The sequence below is a fragment of the Antennarius striatus genome, chromosome 21, assembly GCF_040054535.1.
Source record: "Antennarius striatus isolate MH-2024 chromosome 21, ASM4005453v1, whole genome shotgun sequence".
Taxonomy (NCBI): Eukaryota; Metazoa; Chordata; class Actinopteri; order Lophiiformes; family Antennariidae; genus Antennarius; species Antennarius striatus.
In genome coordinates, this window is record NC_090796.1 from 1,673,301 (window position 1) to 1,689,538 (window position 16,238).

General features: G+C 44.9%; 1 protein-coding gene across 1 annotated transcript in view; it reads right to left on the minus strand.

Annotated features, from left to right (window-relative positions):
- myo15b (myosin XVB) overlaps positions 1 to 16,238 on the minus strand; it is a 42,574-nt gene that overhangs the window by 4,138 nt on the left and 22,198 nt on the right. Inside the window, exons 37-56 of the mRNA XM_068306111.1 lie at positions 16,094 to 16,156; positions 15,354 to 15,457; positions 15,048 to 15,260; positions 14,232 to 14,310; positions 13,953 to 14,051; positions 13,709 to 13,868; positions 13,215 to 13,302; positions 12,811 to 13,054; positions 12,063 to 12,169; positions 11,404 to 11,463; positions 11,072 to 11,147; positions 10,819 to 10,937; positions 10,195 to 10,310; positions 9,680 to 9,821; positions 9,273 to 9,384; positions 8,299 to 8,599; positions 8,140 to 8,203; positions 7,827 to 7,899; positions 7,672 to 7,748; positions 211 to 287 (exon numbers count right to left, since the gene is read on the minus strand). Coding sequence (XP_068162212.1) covers positions 211 to 287; positions 7,672 to 7,748; positions 7,827 to 7,899; positions 8,140 to 8,203; positions 8,299 to 8,599; positions 9,273 to 9,384; positions 9,680 to 9,821; positions 10,195 to 10,310; positions 10,819 to 10,937; positions 11,072 to 11,147; positions 11,404 to 11,463; positions 12,063 to 12,169; positions 12,811 to 13,054; positions 13,215 to 13,302; positions 13,709 to 13,868; positions 13,953 to 14,051; positions 14,232 to 14,310; positions 15,048 to 15,260; positions 15,354 to 15,457; positions 16,094 to 16,156 — 2,374 coding nt within the window. The remainder of the gene's footprint in view (positions 1 to 210; positions 288 to 7,671; positions 7,749 to 7,826; positions 7,900 to 8,139; positions 8,204 to 8,298; positions 8,600 to 9,272; positions 9,385 to 9,679; positions 9,822 to 10,194; positions 10,311 to 10,818; positions 10,938 to 11,071; positions 11,148 to 11,403; positions 11,464 to 12,062; positions 12,170 to 12,810; positions 13,055 to 13,214; positions 13,303 to 13,708; positions 13,869 to 13,952; positions 14,052 to 14,231; positions 14,311 to 15,047; positions 15,261 to 15,353; positions 15,458 to 16,093; positions 16,157 to 16,238) is intronic.

Below are 16,238 nucleotides of genomic sequence, written 5' to 3' on the forward strand. Positions count from 1 at the left end.
TTATTGACCCAAAGAAGATCACATCAATGATTGTATTATCCAATGTAAAATAGCACAGACAGAGCTAAGTGGATAAATTAAAACTTATCCAGTAAAATAAAAGTGTATTGGTCTGACTAGTTACTCTGATATGTCAATGATTGGACTGAATTTTAATTTTGTGCTATTACACAGTTATAACATGCTTAATACAATAAATGGTACACTCACTTGTTTTGATTGTTGGTCATCTGCTTGATGACCTGACAGTAGACTTCATCTCTCAGCAGCTCCTTTTCTTTCCCTAACTTAAGAGAGCAGAAAAACCATCTTTAAACCCTGTGGAAGTTAAATACGGGTGAACCTCGGCGTACGTTGTCATCTGTCGTTGATCAGTTAATACAAGGTTATTTTAAGCTCACAAACAAATTTTATTTATTTATTTATTTATTTATTTATTTATTTATTTATTTTTTTTTTTTAATGTAGCCGCAAGAGGACACAAGCCAGTGTCTTATTGTGCCGGTCCCAAGCCCGGATAAATACAGAGGGTTGCGTCAGGAAGGGCATCCGGCGTAAAACTTTTGCCAAATCAAATATGCGAATCAAACCTATGACTTCCATACCGGATCGGTCGAGGCCCGGGTTAACAACGACCGCCATCGGCGCTGTTGACCTACAGGGCGCCGGTGGAAATTGGATTACTGTTGGTCGAAGAAGGAGAGGAGGAAAGTGCGTTCGCACGAAGAAAGAGAAGAGGAACACCAAGAGTATAGGACTGAGAGTAGGGACGTTGAATGTTGGAACTATGACAGGAAAAGGTAGAGAGTTGGTTGACATGATGCAGAGGAGGAAGGTAGACATACTGTGTGTCCAGGAGACCAGGTGGAAAGGTAGCAAGGCTAGAAGTTTAGGAGCAGGGTTCAAGTTGTTCTATCATGGTGTAGATGGGAAGAGAAATGGAGTAGGAGTTATCTTGAAGGAGGAGTTCGTTAGGAATGTCCTGGAGGTAAAAAGAGTGTCAGATAGAGTGATGAGTCTGAAGCTAGAAATAGAAGGTGTAATGTTCAATGTTGTTAGCGGGTATGCTCCACAGGTAGGATGTGAGCTGGAGGAGAAGGAGAAATTCTGGTCGGACTTTGATGAAGTGATGCAGAGCATGCCTAGAAGTGAGAGAGTTGTCATTGGAGCAGACTTCAATGGACATGTTGGTGCAGGAAACAGAGGTGATGAGGAGGTGATGGGCAGGTTTGGTATCCAGGAGAGGAACGCAGAAGGACAGATGGTAGTTGACTTTGCAAAAAGGATGGAAATGGCTGTAGTGAATACTTTCTTCCAGAAGAGGCAGGAACATAGAGTGACTTATAAGAGTGGCGGTAGGAGCACACAGGTAGACTACATCTTGTGTAGACGGTGTAACCTGAAAGAGATCAGTGACTGCAAAGTAGTGGTAGGTGAGAGTGTAGCCAAACAGCATAGGATGGTGGTGTGTAGGATGACTCTGGTGGTGAGGAAGATGAAGAGGGCAAAGGCAGAGCAGAAGACAAAATGGTGGAAGCTGAAAAAGGAAGAGTGTTGCATGACTTTTAGGAAGGAGTTAAGACAGGCTCTGGGTGGTCAGGAGGTGCTTCCAGATGACTGGACAACTACAGCTAATGTGATCAGGGAGACAGGTAGGAGAGTACTTGGTGTGTCATCTGGAAGGAAAGTAGATAAGGAGACTTGGTGGTGGAATGAGGAGGTACAGGAGTGTATACAGAGAAAGAGGTTAGCCAAGAGGAAGTGGGACACTGAGAGGACTGAGGAGAGTAGACAGGAGTACAGGGAGATGCAGCGTAAGGTGAAGGTAGAGGTAGCAAAGGCCAAACAAGAAGCTTATGATGACTTGTATGCTAGGTTGGACAGTAAGGAGGGAGAGACTGATCTATACCGGTTGGCAAGACAGAGAGATAGAGATGGGAAGGACGTGCAGCAGGTTAGGGTGATTAAGGATAGGGATGGAAGTCTATTGACAGGTGCCAGTAGTGTGATGGGAAGATGGAAAGAGTACTTTGAAGAGTTGATGAACGTGGAAAATGAGAGGGAACAAAGACTAGAAGAGGTGACTATTGTGGACCAGGATGTAGCAAAGATTAGTCAGGATGAAGTGAGGAGGGCATTGAAGAGGATGAAGAGTGGAAAGGCAGTCGGTCCTGATGATATACCTGTAGAGGTATGGAAGGGTCTAGGAGAGGTGGCGGTAGAGTTTCTGACTGGGTTGTTCAACAGGATCTTAGATAGTGAGAAGATGCCTGAGGAATGGAGGAGAAGTGTGCTGGTGCCCATTTTTAAGAACAAGGGAGATGTGCAGAGTTGTGGCAACTACAGAGGAATAAAGCTGATGAGCCATACAATGAAGTTATGGGAGAGAGTAGTGGAAGCTAGACTAAGGGCAGAAGTGAACATTTGTGAGCAGCAGTATGGTTTCATGCCAAAAAAGAGTACTACAGATGCAGTATTTGCTTTGAGGATGTTGATAGAGAAGTACAGAGAAGGCCAGAGGGAGCTTCATTGTGTTTTTGTAGATCTGGAGAAAGCTTATGACAGGGCGCCCAGAGAGGAACTGTGGTATTGTATGAGGAAGTCTGGAGTGGCAGAGAAGTATGTTAGAACGGTGCAGGACATGTATGAAGACTGTAAGACAGTGGTGAGGTGTGCTGTAGGTGTGACAGAGGAGTTCAAGGTGGAGGTGGGACTGCATCAGGGATCAGCTCTGAGCCCCTTCTTGTTTGCTATGGTGATGGACAGGCTGACAGACGAGGTTAGACAGGAATCTCCATGGACTATGATGTTTGCAGATGACATTGTGATCTGTAGTGAGAGCAGGGAAGAGGTGGAGGAGAAGCTAGAGAAGTGGAGGTTTGTCCTGGAAAGGAGGGGAATGAAGGTTAGCCGCAGTAAGACAGAGTACATGTGTGTGAATGAGAGGGACCCAAGTGGAATAGTGAGGTTAGAGGGAGAAGAGATCAAGAAGGTGGAGGATTTTAAGTACTTAGGCTCAACAGTCCAGAGCAATGGAGAGTGTGGAAAAGAGGTGAAGAAGTGTGTCCAGGCAGGATGGAACGGGTGGAGGAAAGTGTCAGGTGTGATGTGTGATAGAAGAGTTTCAGCTAAAATGAAGGGAAAGGTGTACAAAACTGTGGTGAGACCAGCGATGTTGTTTGGTCTAGAGACAGTGTCACTGAGGAAAAGACAGGAGACAGAGCTGGAGGTAGCAGAGATGAAGATGCTGAGGTTCTCTCTGGGAGTGACCAGGAAGGATAGGATCAGGAATGAGTACATCAGAGGGACAGCACATGTTAGAGGTTCTGGAGATAAAGTCAGAGAGGCCAGACTGAGATGGTTTGGACATGTCCAGAGGAGAGATAGTGAATATATTGGTAGAAGGATGCTGAGTTTTGAACTGCCAGGCAGGAGACCTAGAGGAAGACCAAAGAGGAGGTTTATGGATGTAATGAGGGAAGACATGAAGGTAGTTGGTGTGAGAGAAGAGGATTCAAAGGACAGGGCTAGATGGAGGAAATTGATTCGCTGTGGCGACCCCTGAAGGGAAAAGCCGAAAGGAAAAGAAGAAGAAGAAGAAGAAGAAGAAACAAATTTTATTTTTTTACTATACAGTGTAGTTCTTAATTTACCAATACAATGTGATGTTTATCATACTTTGTGGATGCTTTATTTATGAGTGAATGATAAAATAAAATCCCTTTTAAAGTTATAAAACAAATACAGGAATTTTTATTTTGCAATAGTAAAAAAACCAAACAATTTATTTTAATTTTACATTGAATTTGGTGGCTTAATTTGCGGACATAGATGAATGTGGATGATCAACATCAACAACCGATTCTGACTGTTGTTGGATGAGCGTAAAAACTGGTGGAGAGTTCCTTTAACTGTTTTCTTCTCCTACTCAAGGATTCAACTATAAATATCAAAAGTTTACCGTAAACTAATCTGAATTTAAAACAGTTACGTGAATCGTGAGTGACAATGTAGCCACAACAGGGCACAAGCCAGTGTCTTATTGTGCCGGTCCCAAGCCCGGTTAAATACAGAGGGTTGCGTCAGGAAGGGCATCCGGCGTAAAACTTTTGCTAAATCAAAGATGCGAATCAAACCTATGACTTCCATACCGGATCGGTCAGGCCCGGGTTAACAACGACCGCCATCGTTGCTGTTGACCTACAGGGCGCCGGTGGAAATTGGACTACTGTTGGTCGAAGAAGGAGAGGAGGAAAATGTGTTCGCACGAAGAGAGAGAAGAGGAACACCAAGAGTATAGGACTGAGAGTAGGGACGTTGAATGTTGGAACTATGACAGGAAAAGGTAGAGTTGGTTGACATGATGCAGAGGAGGAAGGTAGACATACTGTGTGTCCAGGAGACCAGGTGGAAAGGTAGCAAGGCTAGAAGTTTAGGAGCAGGGTTCAAGTTGTTCTATCATGGTGTAGATGGGAAGAGAAATGGAGGAGGAGTTATCTTGAAGGAGGAGTTTGTTAGGAATGTCCTGGAGGTAAAAAGAGTGTCGGATAGAGTGATGAGTCTGAAGCTAGAAATAGAAGGTGTGATGTTCAATGTTGTTAGTGGGTATGCTCCACAGGTAGGATGTGAGCTGGAGGAGAAGGAGAAATTCTGGTCGGACTTTGATGAAGTGATGCAGAGCATGCCTAGAAGTGAGAGAGTTGTCATTGGAGCAGACTTCAATGGACATGTTGGTGCAGGAAACAGAGGTGATGAGGAGGTGATGGGCAGGTTTGGTATCCAGGAGAGGAACGCAGAAGGACAGATGGTAGTTGACTTTGCTAAAAGGATGGAAATGGCTGTAGTGAATACTTTCTTCAAGAAGAGGCAGGAACATAGGGTGACCTATAAGAGTGGAGGTAGGAGCACACAGGTAGACTACATCTTGTGTAGACGGTGTAACCTGAAGGAGATCAGTGACTGTAAAGTAGTGGTAGGTGAGAGTGTAGCCAAACAGCATAGGATGGTGGTGTGTAGGATGACTCTGGTGGTGAGGAAGATCAAGAGGGCAAAGGCAGAGCAGAAGACAAAATGGTGGAAGCTGAAAAAGGAAGAGTGTTGCATGACTTTTAAGAAGGAGTTAAGACAGGCTCTGGGTGGTCAGGAGGTGCTTCCAGATGACTGGACAACTACAGCTAATGTGATCAGGGAGACAGGTAGGAGAGTACTTGGTGTGTCATCTGGAAGGAAAGTAGATAAGGAGACTTGGTGGTGGAATGAGGAGGTACAGGAGTGTATACAGAGAAAGAGGTTAGCTAAGAAGAAGTGGGACACTGAGAGGACTGAGGAGAGTAGACAGGAGTACAGGGAGATGCAGCGTAAGGTGAAGGTAGAGGTAGCAAAGGCCAAACAAGAAGCTTATGATGACTTGTATGCTAGGTTGGACAGTAAGGAGGGAGAGACTGATCTATACCGGTTGGCAAGACAGAGAGACAGAGATGGGAAGGACGTGCAGCAGGTTAGGGTGATTAAGGATAGGGATGGAAGTCTATTGACAGGTGCCAGTAGTGTGATGGGAAGATGGAAAGAGTACTTTGAAGAGTTGATGAACGAGGAAAATGAGAGAGAACAAAGACTAGAAGAGGTGACTGTTGTGGACCAGGATGTAGCAAAGATTAGTCAGGATGAAGTGAGGAGGGCATTGAAGAGGATGAAGAGTGGAAAGGCAGTCGGTCCTGATGATATACCTGTAGAGGTTTGGAAGGAGATGTGCAGAGCTGTGGCAACTACAGAGGAATAAAGCTGATGAGCCATACAATGAAGTTATGGGAGAGAGTAGTGGAAGCTAGATTAAGGGCAGAAGTGAACATTTGTGAGCAGCAGTATGGTTTCATGTAAAAAACAGAGTACTCCATATGCAGTATTTGCTTTGAGGATGTTTATAGAGAAGTACAGAGAAGGCCAAACGGAGCTGCATTGTGTTTTTGTAGATCTGGAGAAAGCTTACGACAGGGTGCCCAGAGAGGAACTGTGGTATTGTATGAGGAAGTCTGGAGTGGCAGAGAAGTATGTTAGAGCGGTGCAGGACATGTATGAGGACTGTAAGACAGTGGTGAGGTGTGTGTAGGTGTGACAGAAGAGTTCAAGGTGGAGGTGGGACTGCATCAGGGATCAGCTCTGACCCCTTCTTGTTGCTATGGTGATGGACAGGCTGACAGACGAGGTTAGACAGGAATCTCCATGGACTATGATGTTTGCAGATGACATTGTGATCTGCAGAGAGAGCAGGGAACAGGTGGAGGAGAAGCTAGAGAGGTGGAGGTTTGTCCTGGAAAGGAAAGGAATGAAGGTTAGCCGCAGTAAGACAGAGTACATGTGTGTGAATGAGAGGGACCCAAGTGGAAGAGTGAGGTTACAGGGAGAAGAGATCAAGAAGGTGGAGGATTTTAAGTACTTAGGCTCAACAGTCCAGAGCAATGGAGAGTGTGGAAAAGAGGTGAAGAAGCGTGTACAGGCAGGATGGAACGGGTGGAGGAAAGTGTCAGGTGTGATGTGTGATAGAAGAGTTTCAGCTAAAATGAAAGGAAAGGTGTACAAAACTGTGGTGAGACCAGCGATGTTGTTTGGTCTAGAGACAGTGTCACTGAAGAAAAGACAGGAGACAGAGCTGGAGGTAGCAGAGATGAAGATGCTGAGGTTCTCTCTGGGAGTGACCAGGATGGATAGGATCAGGAATGAGTACATCAGAGGGACAGCACATGTTAGCGGTTCTGGAGATAAAGTCAGAGAGGCCAGGCTGAGATGGTTTGGACATGTCCAGAGGAGAGATAGTGAATATATTGGTAGAAGGATGCTGAGTTTTGAACTGCCAGGCAGGAGGCCTAGAGGAAGACCAAAGAGGAGGTTTATGGATGTAGTGAAAGAGGACATGAAGGTAGTTGGTTGAGAGAAGAGGATGCAGAAGACAGGGTTAGATGGAGGACACTGATTGGCTGTGGTGACCCCTGAAGGGGAAAGTCGAAAGGAAAAGAAGAAGACGTGAATCGCGAGTGACGGTAGATATTGGAACTACGAGTACTTATTTTGATATCCATTCATTTTCTGCCGCTGTATCCACTGCAGCAGATCATGGGGAGCTGGAGCCTATCCCAGCTGGCATTGGGCGTGAGGCAGGGGATACTCCGAGCATGACGCCAGTGCACCGAGGAGCCACACAAAGACAGACAACCACGCACACACACACACACTCACTCCTACGGGCAATTTGGGACCATCCAATTAACCTGAAGCGTGTGTTTTTGGAGGTGGGAGGAAACCGGAGAACCCTTAGAGAACCCACGCAGACACGGGGAGAACATACAAACTCCACACAGAGCTGGACTCGAACCCGCCGTGTTGTGAGGCTACAGCGCTACCCACTGCGCCACCGTGCCGCCCACTTATTTTGATATATTATGTTTTTATTCTTATTTATTGTACAGTAACATGATATTATGCACGTTTAATGGTTTTACATTTGTTTCAGACAAATTTTTTATTTTAATTTTAATTTTTCCATGTAAATATGTTTTTTGAAAACTGATGGATAATACAGAACAACATAATCCGAAACGACCTAAGCAGAGGTCTACCTGTACAGAAGAAAAACCTGACATCCAGACTCTAGTAGACAGAAGGTGTGAGAGCACTGACCAGTAAGACGCTCCGAACGCAGTCCAACTGGGCGTCTTTGTTCTGCACTGGGACGTCACCCATGAACTGCATCAGGTCTGGGGGGACAGGATGATGGACCGCCTCAGTGACAGTGTGTGTGTGTGTGTGTGTTATAGTTGTGTAGTTGTACTCACAGGTGAAGCACTGGACAGATAGTTGGTTCATTTCAGGGTCCTTGTAGAGAATGAGGGACTCCTGTAGGGGGACCTGGACCACAAACAACAACCACATGTACTGGGGTATGAAACAGGCATGAGAACAAATAAAGCAACACACAGAGCATAACATAACACACACACACACACACACACACACACACACACACACACACACACACACACACACACACACACACACACACACACACACACACACACACACACACACACACACACACACACACACACAATCTCTACCTGTGATGTCAGAGCGATCGGACCGTCTCACCTGTGTGTGTTGAACCACCTGTGACAAACCCCTTCCACCTTCTGGCAGACCTGTGGTCCCAGCTCTTCATTACACATAATGACACACAATTAGCCCTGATGCATTATGGGAAGCAAAACCAACAGAACATTATAGCAGATATCACCCCCTCTATCACACCTGAAGTACTGCATGGCAAACTCAGCGATGGGTGAGTTGATGTCCTGGCTGAAGCCCTGGACTGATCCCGGTCCTGAGGCCCCCTCTCTGGGCCGGTCAGGGTCACTGCTGTCCGGGGGGGCGCTGATGGGACCTGCAGACTGGTCTTTGGGGGGTCCAGTAGGCTTGGCAGCTCTCATGCTCCTTCTCCTGTCGTCTCTTTGACCGATGTGGAGACCGTGGTAGTCGGGGGCTGCCGACGGCTGGGTGGAGTCCTCTGGGAAAAGACCAGAGCGCCCCCCTGTGGTGCCGAAGAGCCAGCCTGCAGAAGGTGGTGTCAAAATACACAAGATCAGAGACAGACTAACCACAAGAGATCGAATGCACTCGTTTCAAATGTGTTTTCTACTGAATCTACAAACGAGTGAAATTAAAAGTTAAACTGGACAGAAGACTTTGAAGCTGCTGTTTGTGTGAACTGACTCCAAAGCTTTGGATAGAATGACAAAATAAATCTAGTATTTCTACGTCTTTGTTCTTGCTTCAGTAATAGGAACTGCCTCCTTATTTAGTCAAAATACATTTTCCAGGACATTATGTACAAACTACAAACATATAAATAAAGCTAGCTAAATCTCCTTTACAAGAAAATAAATATAACATATTTCCATACATGCAGTAAGTTCAAGTACGCTGGCACGTTATATTTACCTTAATATTCTAAAGTTTGAACCTGTGTTTGTCATTTTTCCCTCTTTCTTTTTAGAATATTTTATTTTAAATTATAATTTATTTATTTATTTATTTGCTTGCTTAATTTTTCGGTGCATGGGACTGACGATAAGCTCGCATGCAATTGTAAATGGGAATTTATCGGAGAAATTTGGGAAACGGAGTTACAGAACTTTAGGAAATAACAACAAATTAGTATTTGTATTAAAATATAAACAACATGAACCTCACAAACATATCTAGTAATCTAGAATTGAGCTCACCTGTCTGGAGCCCTTCCATTGGCTGCAGTTTGATGATGTCACCTTTAGTGAAGCTGAGCAAACTTTTATCGTCTGTCACAAAACTCTTCAGGGCGATAACATGGCCTGAGTCCTAGAGAGCAGAGAGGAGAGTGTCCAGGGGGGGTGACATGTGGAATAAAATGGGCCATTTGTCACCATTAGGGGGACCACGTGGTCTAAATGCCCGCAGGAGGATTCGGAGCGCTGGACTCAGCTGAACTCTGACCCTGTACCTGCCACTACATCACCTATCTTGATTCACAGATTACTATCAAATTATGAGAATAAAAGAGCTGCTGGGCTAAACGCGTCATCTGTGTGGCCCCTGAGCGAGAGAGTTCCTGGATCACCTCCAGTAAACGTGGAACCAGGAACAAAAGAGGTACCTTGATGAGCTCCTGAAGGAAAAGACGGATCATGGCAGCGATCTGAGGAGCTCTGGAGGACTGCAGCACCCAGTTCTCACTCTTGAGCTCCAGAACCACCCTGTCGGCACCCTGAAGCTCAACTGACAGCAACTCTGCAAAACTATATTCAAGCAGACCTGAGTGAACTTTCTGTGCAGGAACGAGAGGCAGAAAACAGAACATTTAGAAGAAGAAATACGTCTGAACGTTAAAGAAAGTTTTAGCTTTTCTCAGCTCAAAATGATGCTTTAATCATCTTCATATCTTTTGTTGAATGTCAGTATTTTAACATCAGTATTAAGTTTACTGCTTGTTACACTGCCCCCTAGTGGCTGGATTAGAGCATTCTGACACATAAGCAAACGTACCATTCGTTGGATGAATTAGTGCACAGTGACACAGAGACATGTGATCCCTGGCTTCACGTGTCATTATGAAATAATAAGTGTACGACTAGGACTGGTGGAGTGATGGCGTCTCCTCCTGGTGTTTACCTGTAGCTCCTGAGCAGATGGAGGTGTTTGGGGTTGACGCCCGACGCACCGACCACCTTCAAGAGACGAACGCTTCGATGAGACACGCCCAGGATGTGAGTGTCTCCAATGTCCCACTGAGACAAATACACACATAATCTATAGTTAGGGGACTCACCATCCTGTTGTGTCTTCAGTCTGTAGATTTAGGGAGACGATCCTTCTAGAAAGGGATGAATTTTCCTTCATTCCTCCATCTGTCTTCAGTTCATATTCAGTGTTTTAGTTATTAATGTTTTCTTCTGTTCATTTACTGTGGAATTAATGTAATTCAGAAATGTGTGTTTTTCATTTTTACTTTTTTTAAGCTAACAAACATACAAGATGTAAGTCTTCTGTCCAGCCTCAGCAGTCTCATTCTGGCATCACCTGCTAAATAATGTCAGTGAAACCACACCAATGACCTCCTGACTGTAAATCCATTTGGTTCTTTCAGAAGCTACTTTTAGTTGTAAAGGGATCGAACGACACTTTAAAATGTTGATGCTGACTGGTGTTGTTAAATGAAAAAGTCCTCTGACGTTCTCTGTGGATAAAGTCATTTTACGACCCGGTGGACTTCGGGACGCTCCCTGTCGGGCTCACCTTCACAGGGAACAGCCGGGTGAAGTAGTTTTCCCAGTTGTCTCGAGCAGCAATGATGATCCTCTTCTTCATGCCGTCATTCTGGACGGTGCTGATGGTCGTTCCCACTTTGAAACTTGCTGCAGAGATTAAACCAAGAGGCAGAGTAATGCAGATACAAATGGATGGTGATTATTCTTTATTAATGGGTGTTACTTCCAACCACTTAAAAACACTTGAGTGGACATTATGCAACATTAAGATGGCCTCTCACCCAGCAGGTCCTTCATCTTCATCCTTTCCTCTTTGCTGATCCTGATGCAGCTCTCAGAGTACGTGTCCCTCATGATCTACACAACATACATTTGTTTAGTTTATTTATTATTTTCCTACTCTTCGTTATTTTTGCGTGTAAATTACTTTTTGCGTGAATCTTTTAGATTTTGTGTGAATGTGATTATTTTGTCATTTGTTTTTTGTGAATAAATGTGCTTTTAAAAATCAAATCAATGGAGTAATAAAGATATTCTGAACTGCAGCAGTGAGGACTGAATAGAGGCGCCCCACATGAATGTAATAGGATCAGTAAAGCGTCAGTGGACTCACCTGTTCACACAGCAGGTTGAGGATGTAGGGCCGCTCGAACATCTCTCTGGGGTAAAACACCTGAAATGGGATGAGGTTGATCAAAGGAGTTTAAGGTCAAAGGTCAGAGGAAAGCACTTTATTTAAGAGTGGATGAAAAGTGAAGCCAAACTACATTCCTTCACTTACTGTTTGTGTGTGAATCATTGTTGTGATTGAATGAATGTTACTTCCAGCGTTATGCAGTAAACAGCAGTAAAGACAATCGTTTAACTTCATTGATGTACAGAAATACATGTATTGTATGTACGTGTCTGCATCGAAACACTGAGGCAGTGAAGTCACAGCGGTTTCAACAACAATTAGAAACAACAAACAAACAAACAAACAAACAAACAAACAAACACCAGGAGTGAAGCATCTTGAAATGTGTCTATAAATAGAAAAGAGCAGAAGTGGAACTGAGAATAAAGAGTTTTAAGGTCATCAATATTATTTATTTCAAGTCATGTTTGTTGTGACGTATTTACATTGTAGCTACACTGGTCCCAGTGTTCCTGCTACCAGAGCCCTGAAACTGTGTGCGTGTGTGTGTGTGTGTGTGTGTGTGTGTGTGTGTGTGTGTGTGTGTGTGTGTGTGTGTGTGTGTGTGTGTGTGTGTGTGTGTGTGTGTGTCATACCTCTTTTCTCAGGAACACTTTCCCCGGTGTGTTGGAGTAAGAGAAGTAAACGCTGGCAGAGAAGCGGTAGAACTTAGAGCGGATGTCTTCGTCATCTGGGATGAAGTCTGTAGAGAATGACATGGGGGGGGGGGTCACTGATGGAGGGGTACTTCTTCACACCAGATGAAGTTTACTTGAAGCCATATTAATTCAACTGAACATAAGGTTCTGTTCTCTGTGTAAAGAAATGTCCAACAGAATATGATAAAAACAATCAAACTGTGGTCTCTTCCTCCGTCACCCCCCCAGGTTGGTAACCCCTGGATTTGTTTGTACAGCAAAACCATGAATAGGAGTTGTTTGACAGAGTTATTTCATATGCAAACTGACTTTTGCCATATTTTTTGTTGGACTTACGAGCGAACATCTGAGATATGAGCTGTGTTCTGGAACACCAGCGCTGGTGGGGGGACGGATACATCAGAACTTGTTCTCCTTGGTTCTCGTTACTTTTGAGTTTCCTTTCATACTTTATCATTACTTATGTAACTTATATATAATTAATTAATCACAGGTAAATTCTGCGTTTTTCATAATTTAGAGGGTTTGAAATCGAACGAGTGGATTAAAACTATTTTATTTATTTTAAATGGGGAAATGTGTGACGTACTTGTGTCCAATAAAAGAAACAACCTAAATTCCAGCTTTTTAAAAATAATTTAAATAAATTAAAATGTCTTGACAACATGATGCAAGTGACACCCACCAAGCGACGGGGCAGCCATGGGTGGGGGGTCAGGGATGTTCTGGAGGATGGGGGCCGGGTGTGGAGGAGGAGGAGGGCTGTCAGGAGGGGCAGGCAGAGATGGCTGGAGGGCAAATATTTCCTCCAGAGAGCGCTGTTTCTGCCTCATGCTGCTGGAGATGACACGGCGACCCCTGGTGGAGGGAGGAGATGACTGCGGGGAGGGTCTCTGAGGAGGGGGCGGTGGAGGGGGCACCCACTGTTTCTGTAACAGCAAGAATCAAAGATTTGAGGATGTGGAACACAGTTTGTGTGCCGACAGGAGTGATGAGTGAAATAAAGCCCTGAGCTGCAGCTCTTTCCTCGTGAAGAGCAGGTTGATATCAGGTTTTAGTTTGTAGTCATTACAGCTGAGTTCTCCTGACCTTCTCTCGTGGCACAGCTTTGTTCTTGAGTTTGGCCAGAGCTTCCTCTTTGGGGTCACTCTTCTTTGTGAACTGTTTTACAGGAATTCTGTGTATAAAATAATCACAACAAGAACAAGCTTTATTTCTAAAGAATGGAGTCATTAATTGATCGTTTACACCAGCGGTTCTTAACCCGGGTTCGATCGAACCCTGGGGGTTCGGTGAGTCGGTCTCAGGGGTTCGGAGGAGACGGAGGTCGAGACGAAACACCCGACACATGTACATGTAGTGTATAACTGAACGTGATGGGAGTCAGCGTTTGCAGGATCTGAATGTCAAGTTGAACAACTCTAGTCTGGTAAAAACAAAGGAAGACTTCCTTCAGCTGATGGAAACAACAGGAACAGACTTTGGTGTGAAATGACATCAGAGTAACACCTGTCAAGGTGAAGCCACACATATCTGAACTGGTTATAAAGGGGGGGGGGGGGGCAGACGTCCCAGGGACTGACCTGATGGGCTCGAAGGGTCTGGGTTCCGGTTGGGGTCGGCTGTTGAACTGCTTGATGATCTCCCGAATGTTAGACGTCGGCTCAGGCTTAGGTTCAGCCGGGGCAGGTGTGGCTTTAGGAGGGGGCGCTTCTTTGGCAGGAGGGGCGACAGGGGGCTTCACTGCGTCACATGAGGCAGAAAACAAACCATAACACCTCCAGATTCCACAAAGTATTATTTGGCACCTTGAACTGATTATCTTACCAACAGGCTTAGGGGCCGTTGGTGGGAGGGGCTTAGGAGGTAACTGTTGGGAACGATGCTGCTGCTGTCTGGGGGGGCTGGGCGTGGCCGACCGATGGCCTGGAGGACAACGGGGAGAGAGATGGTGGGGAAACAGGAAATTTATATTCCATATGAATACAGATACAGTACAGGGTCCACATATTAACAACTTGTAAGGAATGGGAGGGGGGGACTAAAATGACCAAGATACAAGAAACAGGTAGAGAGTGGGTTTGGGTTCCCTTCAGCTCCACTCACCAAACTTCTGGAAGTACGCCTTCTTGTCTCTGAACGAGTGCTGGTCATCGGGATCGGGGGAGTCCACGTCTCTCTCTGGCTGTGGAGGAGATGAATGAACACACCCACTGATGTCAGCGATGAGGCCGGAAGAGTTTAAAGACACAGTTTAGCTGTAGGATGACATATTTTTATAACGGCCACTGTTTTGTGGGGACCTGCTGTACCCCACTAATCACTGTTGTCCAAAAGCTTTCAGTTCGAGTCAGTCCAACACACGGTTAACAGCTAATACAAGAGTACTACTGTTCAGTATTTTCCACACTATAAGGCGCACCTGAAAGCTTTAATTTTCTCAATTCCTTATAATCCAATGTGCCTTATATACGAAAAAAGTTTTAAAAATAGGCCATTCATTGAAGGTGCGCCTTATAGTGCAGAAAATACTGTATATGTTTGGTCCGAGCCTGGAAATAATAGAAAAACATGCCATAAAACAAATACGTTTACTTGAATTAAACTATATTAAGAAATACACACGTGAATGAATGAATGAAATTTACTTTGGTTATTCATATTTTTCCCATTTAAAAAACAAACCATAATTCATAGGTGACCTGTGATGAAGTGCTGGCTAGCCAGGATATATTTTCTACCATTTTTGTCCTCTCTGTGGACAACCTGACGCCAAAAACGTCTTTTTCTTACACTCTCCTGTTCTCATTTATGAAATAAAAGAAAATCTTTTTTCATTTTCGTTTTTGCTGGCTGTACAGTTGCTTCCACCCACAAAGCAGCCGTTGCCATGGAGCCTGCTATCATGCCTGTTGTGTATACCTCAGGCTCGTGCTTCCTGTGGCTGGAGGTGTGCTTAGCGGCAGGTGTTTTGGACCGGGCAGGCGGGGGCGAGGAGGATCGACGGGAGGGGGAGTAGGAGCGTTCTCGTCGCTGGGACCGACGGCTCCGCTGCCTCTCTTCCTCCTGCTTCCTCTGCTGCTCCTGCGTCTGCTGCTGGGACAGATTCATCGCCTGCATCGTCATCTGCTGGGCCTGGAGAGGAGGAAAGAGGAGGGATGAGGAGGAGCCAGGGAAGGCAAAACGAAAGATTAACAACCGTCTGATGCGATGTGAGCGGCTCCTTACCATGAGAAGGGCCTGCTGGTTGATAAGGGCCTGCTGTGTTGCCGCCATCTGCATGGGGTCGGCAACAGCAGGGGCTGGCATGGGAATCTGAGGCATCATCATGGCTGTTAAAGCAGGAATGTAAGCAATGTATGTAAATATATAGGAACTGCAACAAGTACAACATAAGAACTTAAGAACTACTTCAGAACTACAGCAGGTCCACAGGTCAGGTAGAAATTCACAAGTTACTCATCTTCACCCTGCACAAGTCTATTGAATTGGGGAGAAACAGAGTGATACCATGGAGGAGATGAAGTTAGTCACCCTTTAAATTATTCAGAACTTTGTTTAGGATTTTAATGCACAAATTTGTGTGCAGAATAGAGCTAGCCAATCTGAAATGTGAGACAGAAAAAAAGAAGTGCAGGCAAGGGAAGAAAGAGGAGGAAGACGACGCAGAAGCCAGTGTTAATTTTTAACTTACAATAAAAGCTGTGAGTAAATCTCTCTTATGCTAAAAACTTTAACTGAAAACACAAAATCCAACATAATGTAACGATCTCTCACGATGCTATTCTGGCTCCTATGAATACGGCCTGCCATCCCAATGGAAGCCGGAACAACCCTGTTTGCTCTCAATTTTGACCTTTGTTACGAAAGTGAAAAAATGGGTGGCCAGTTTGGAGAGTGACACATTTAACGTTGATGACACGTTGTTTCATAGCGTCTATGCTACGCTCTGTGTGTCGGAGGCTTACCTGGCATGGCTGGCATCATGGGAGTGGTACCGTAGGCGGCCATCGATGGGTTAACTGGTGTTCCTGAGCAAAGAGAACAGTTATATAAGATTAGAAGACTACAGGATCATCAGCATATGGTTCAAGTCTGGAGCCAAAAACAACA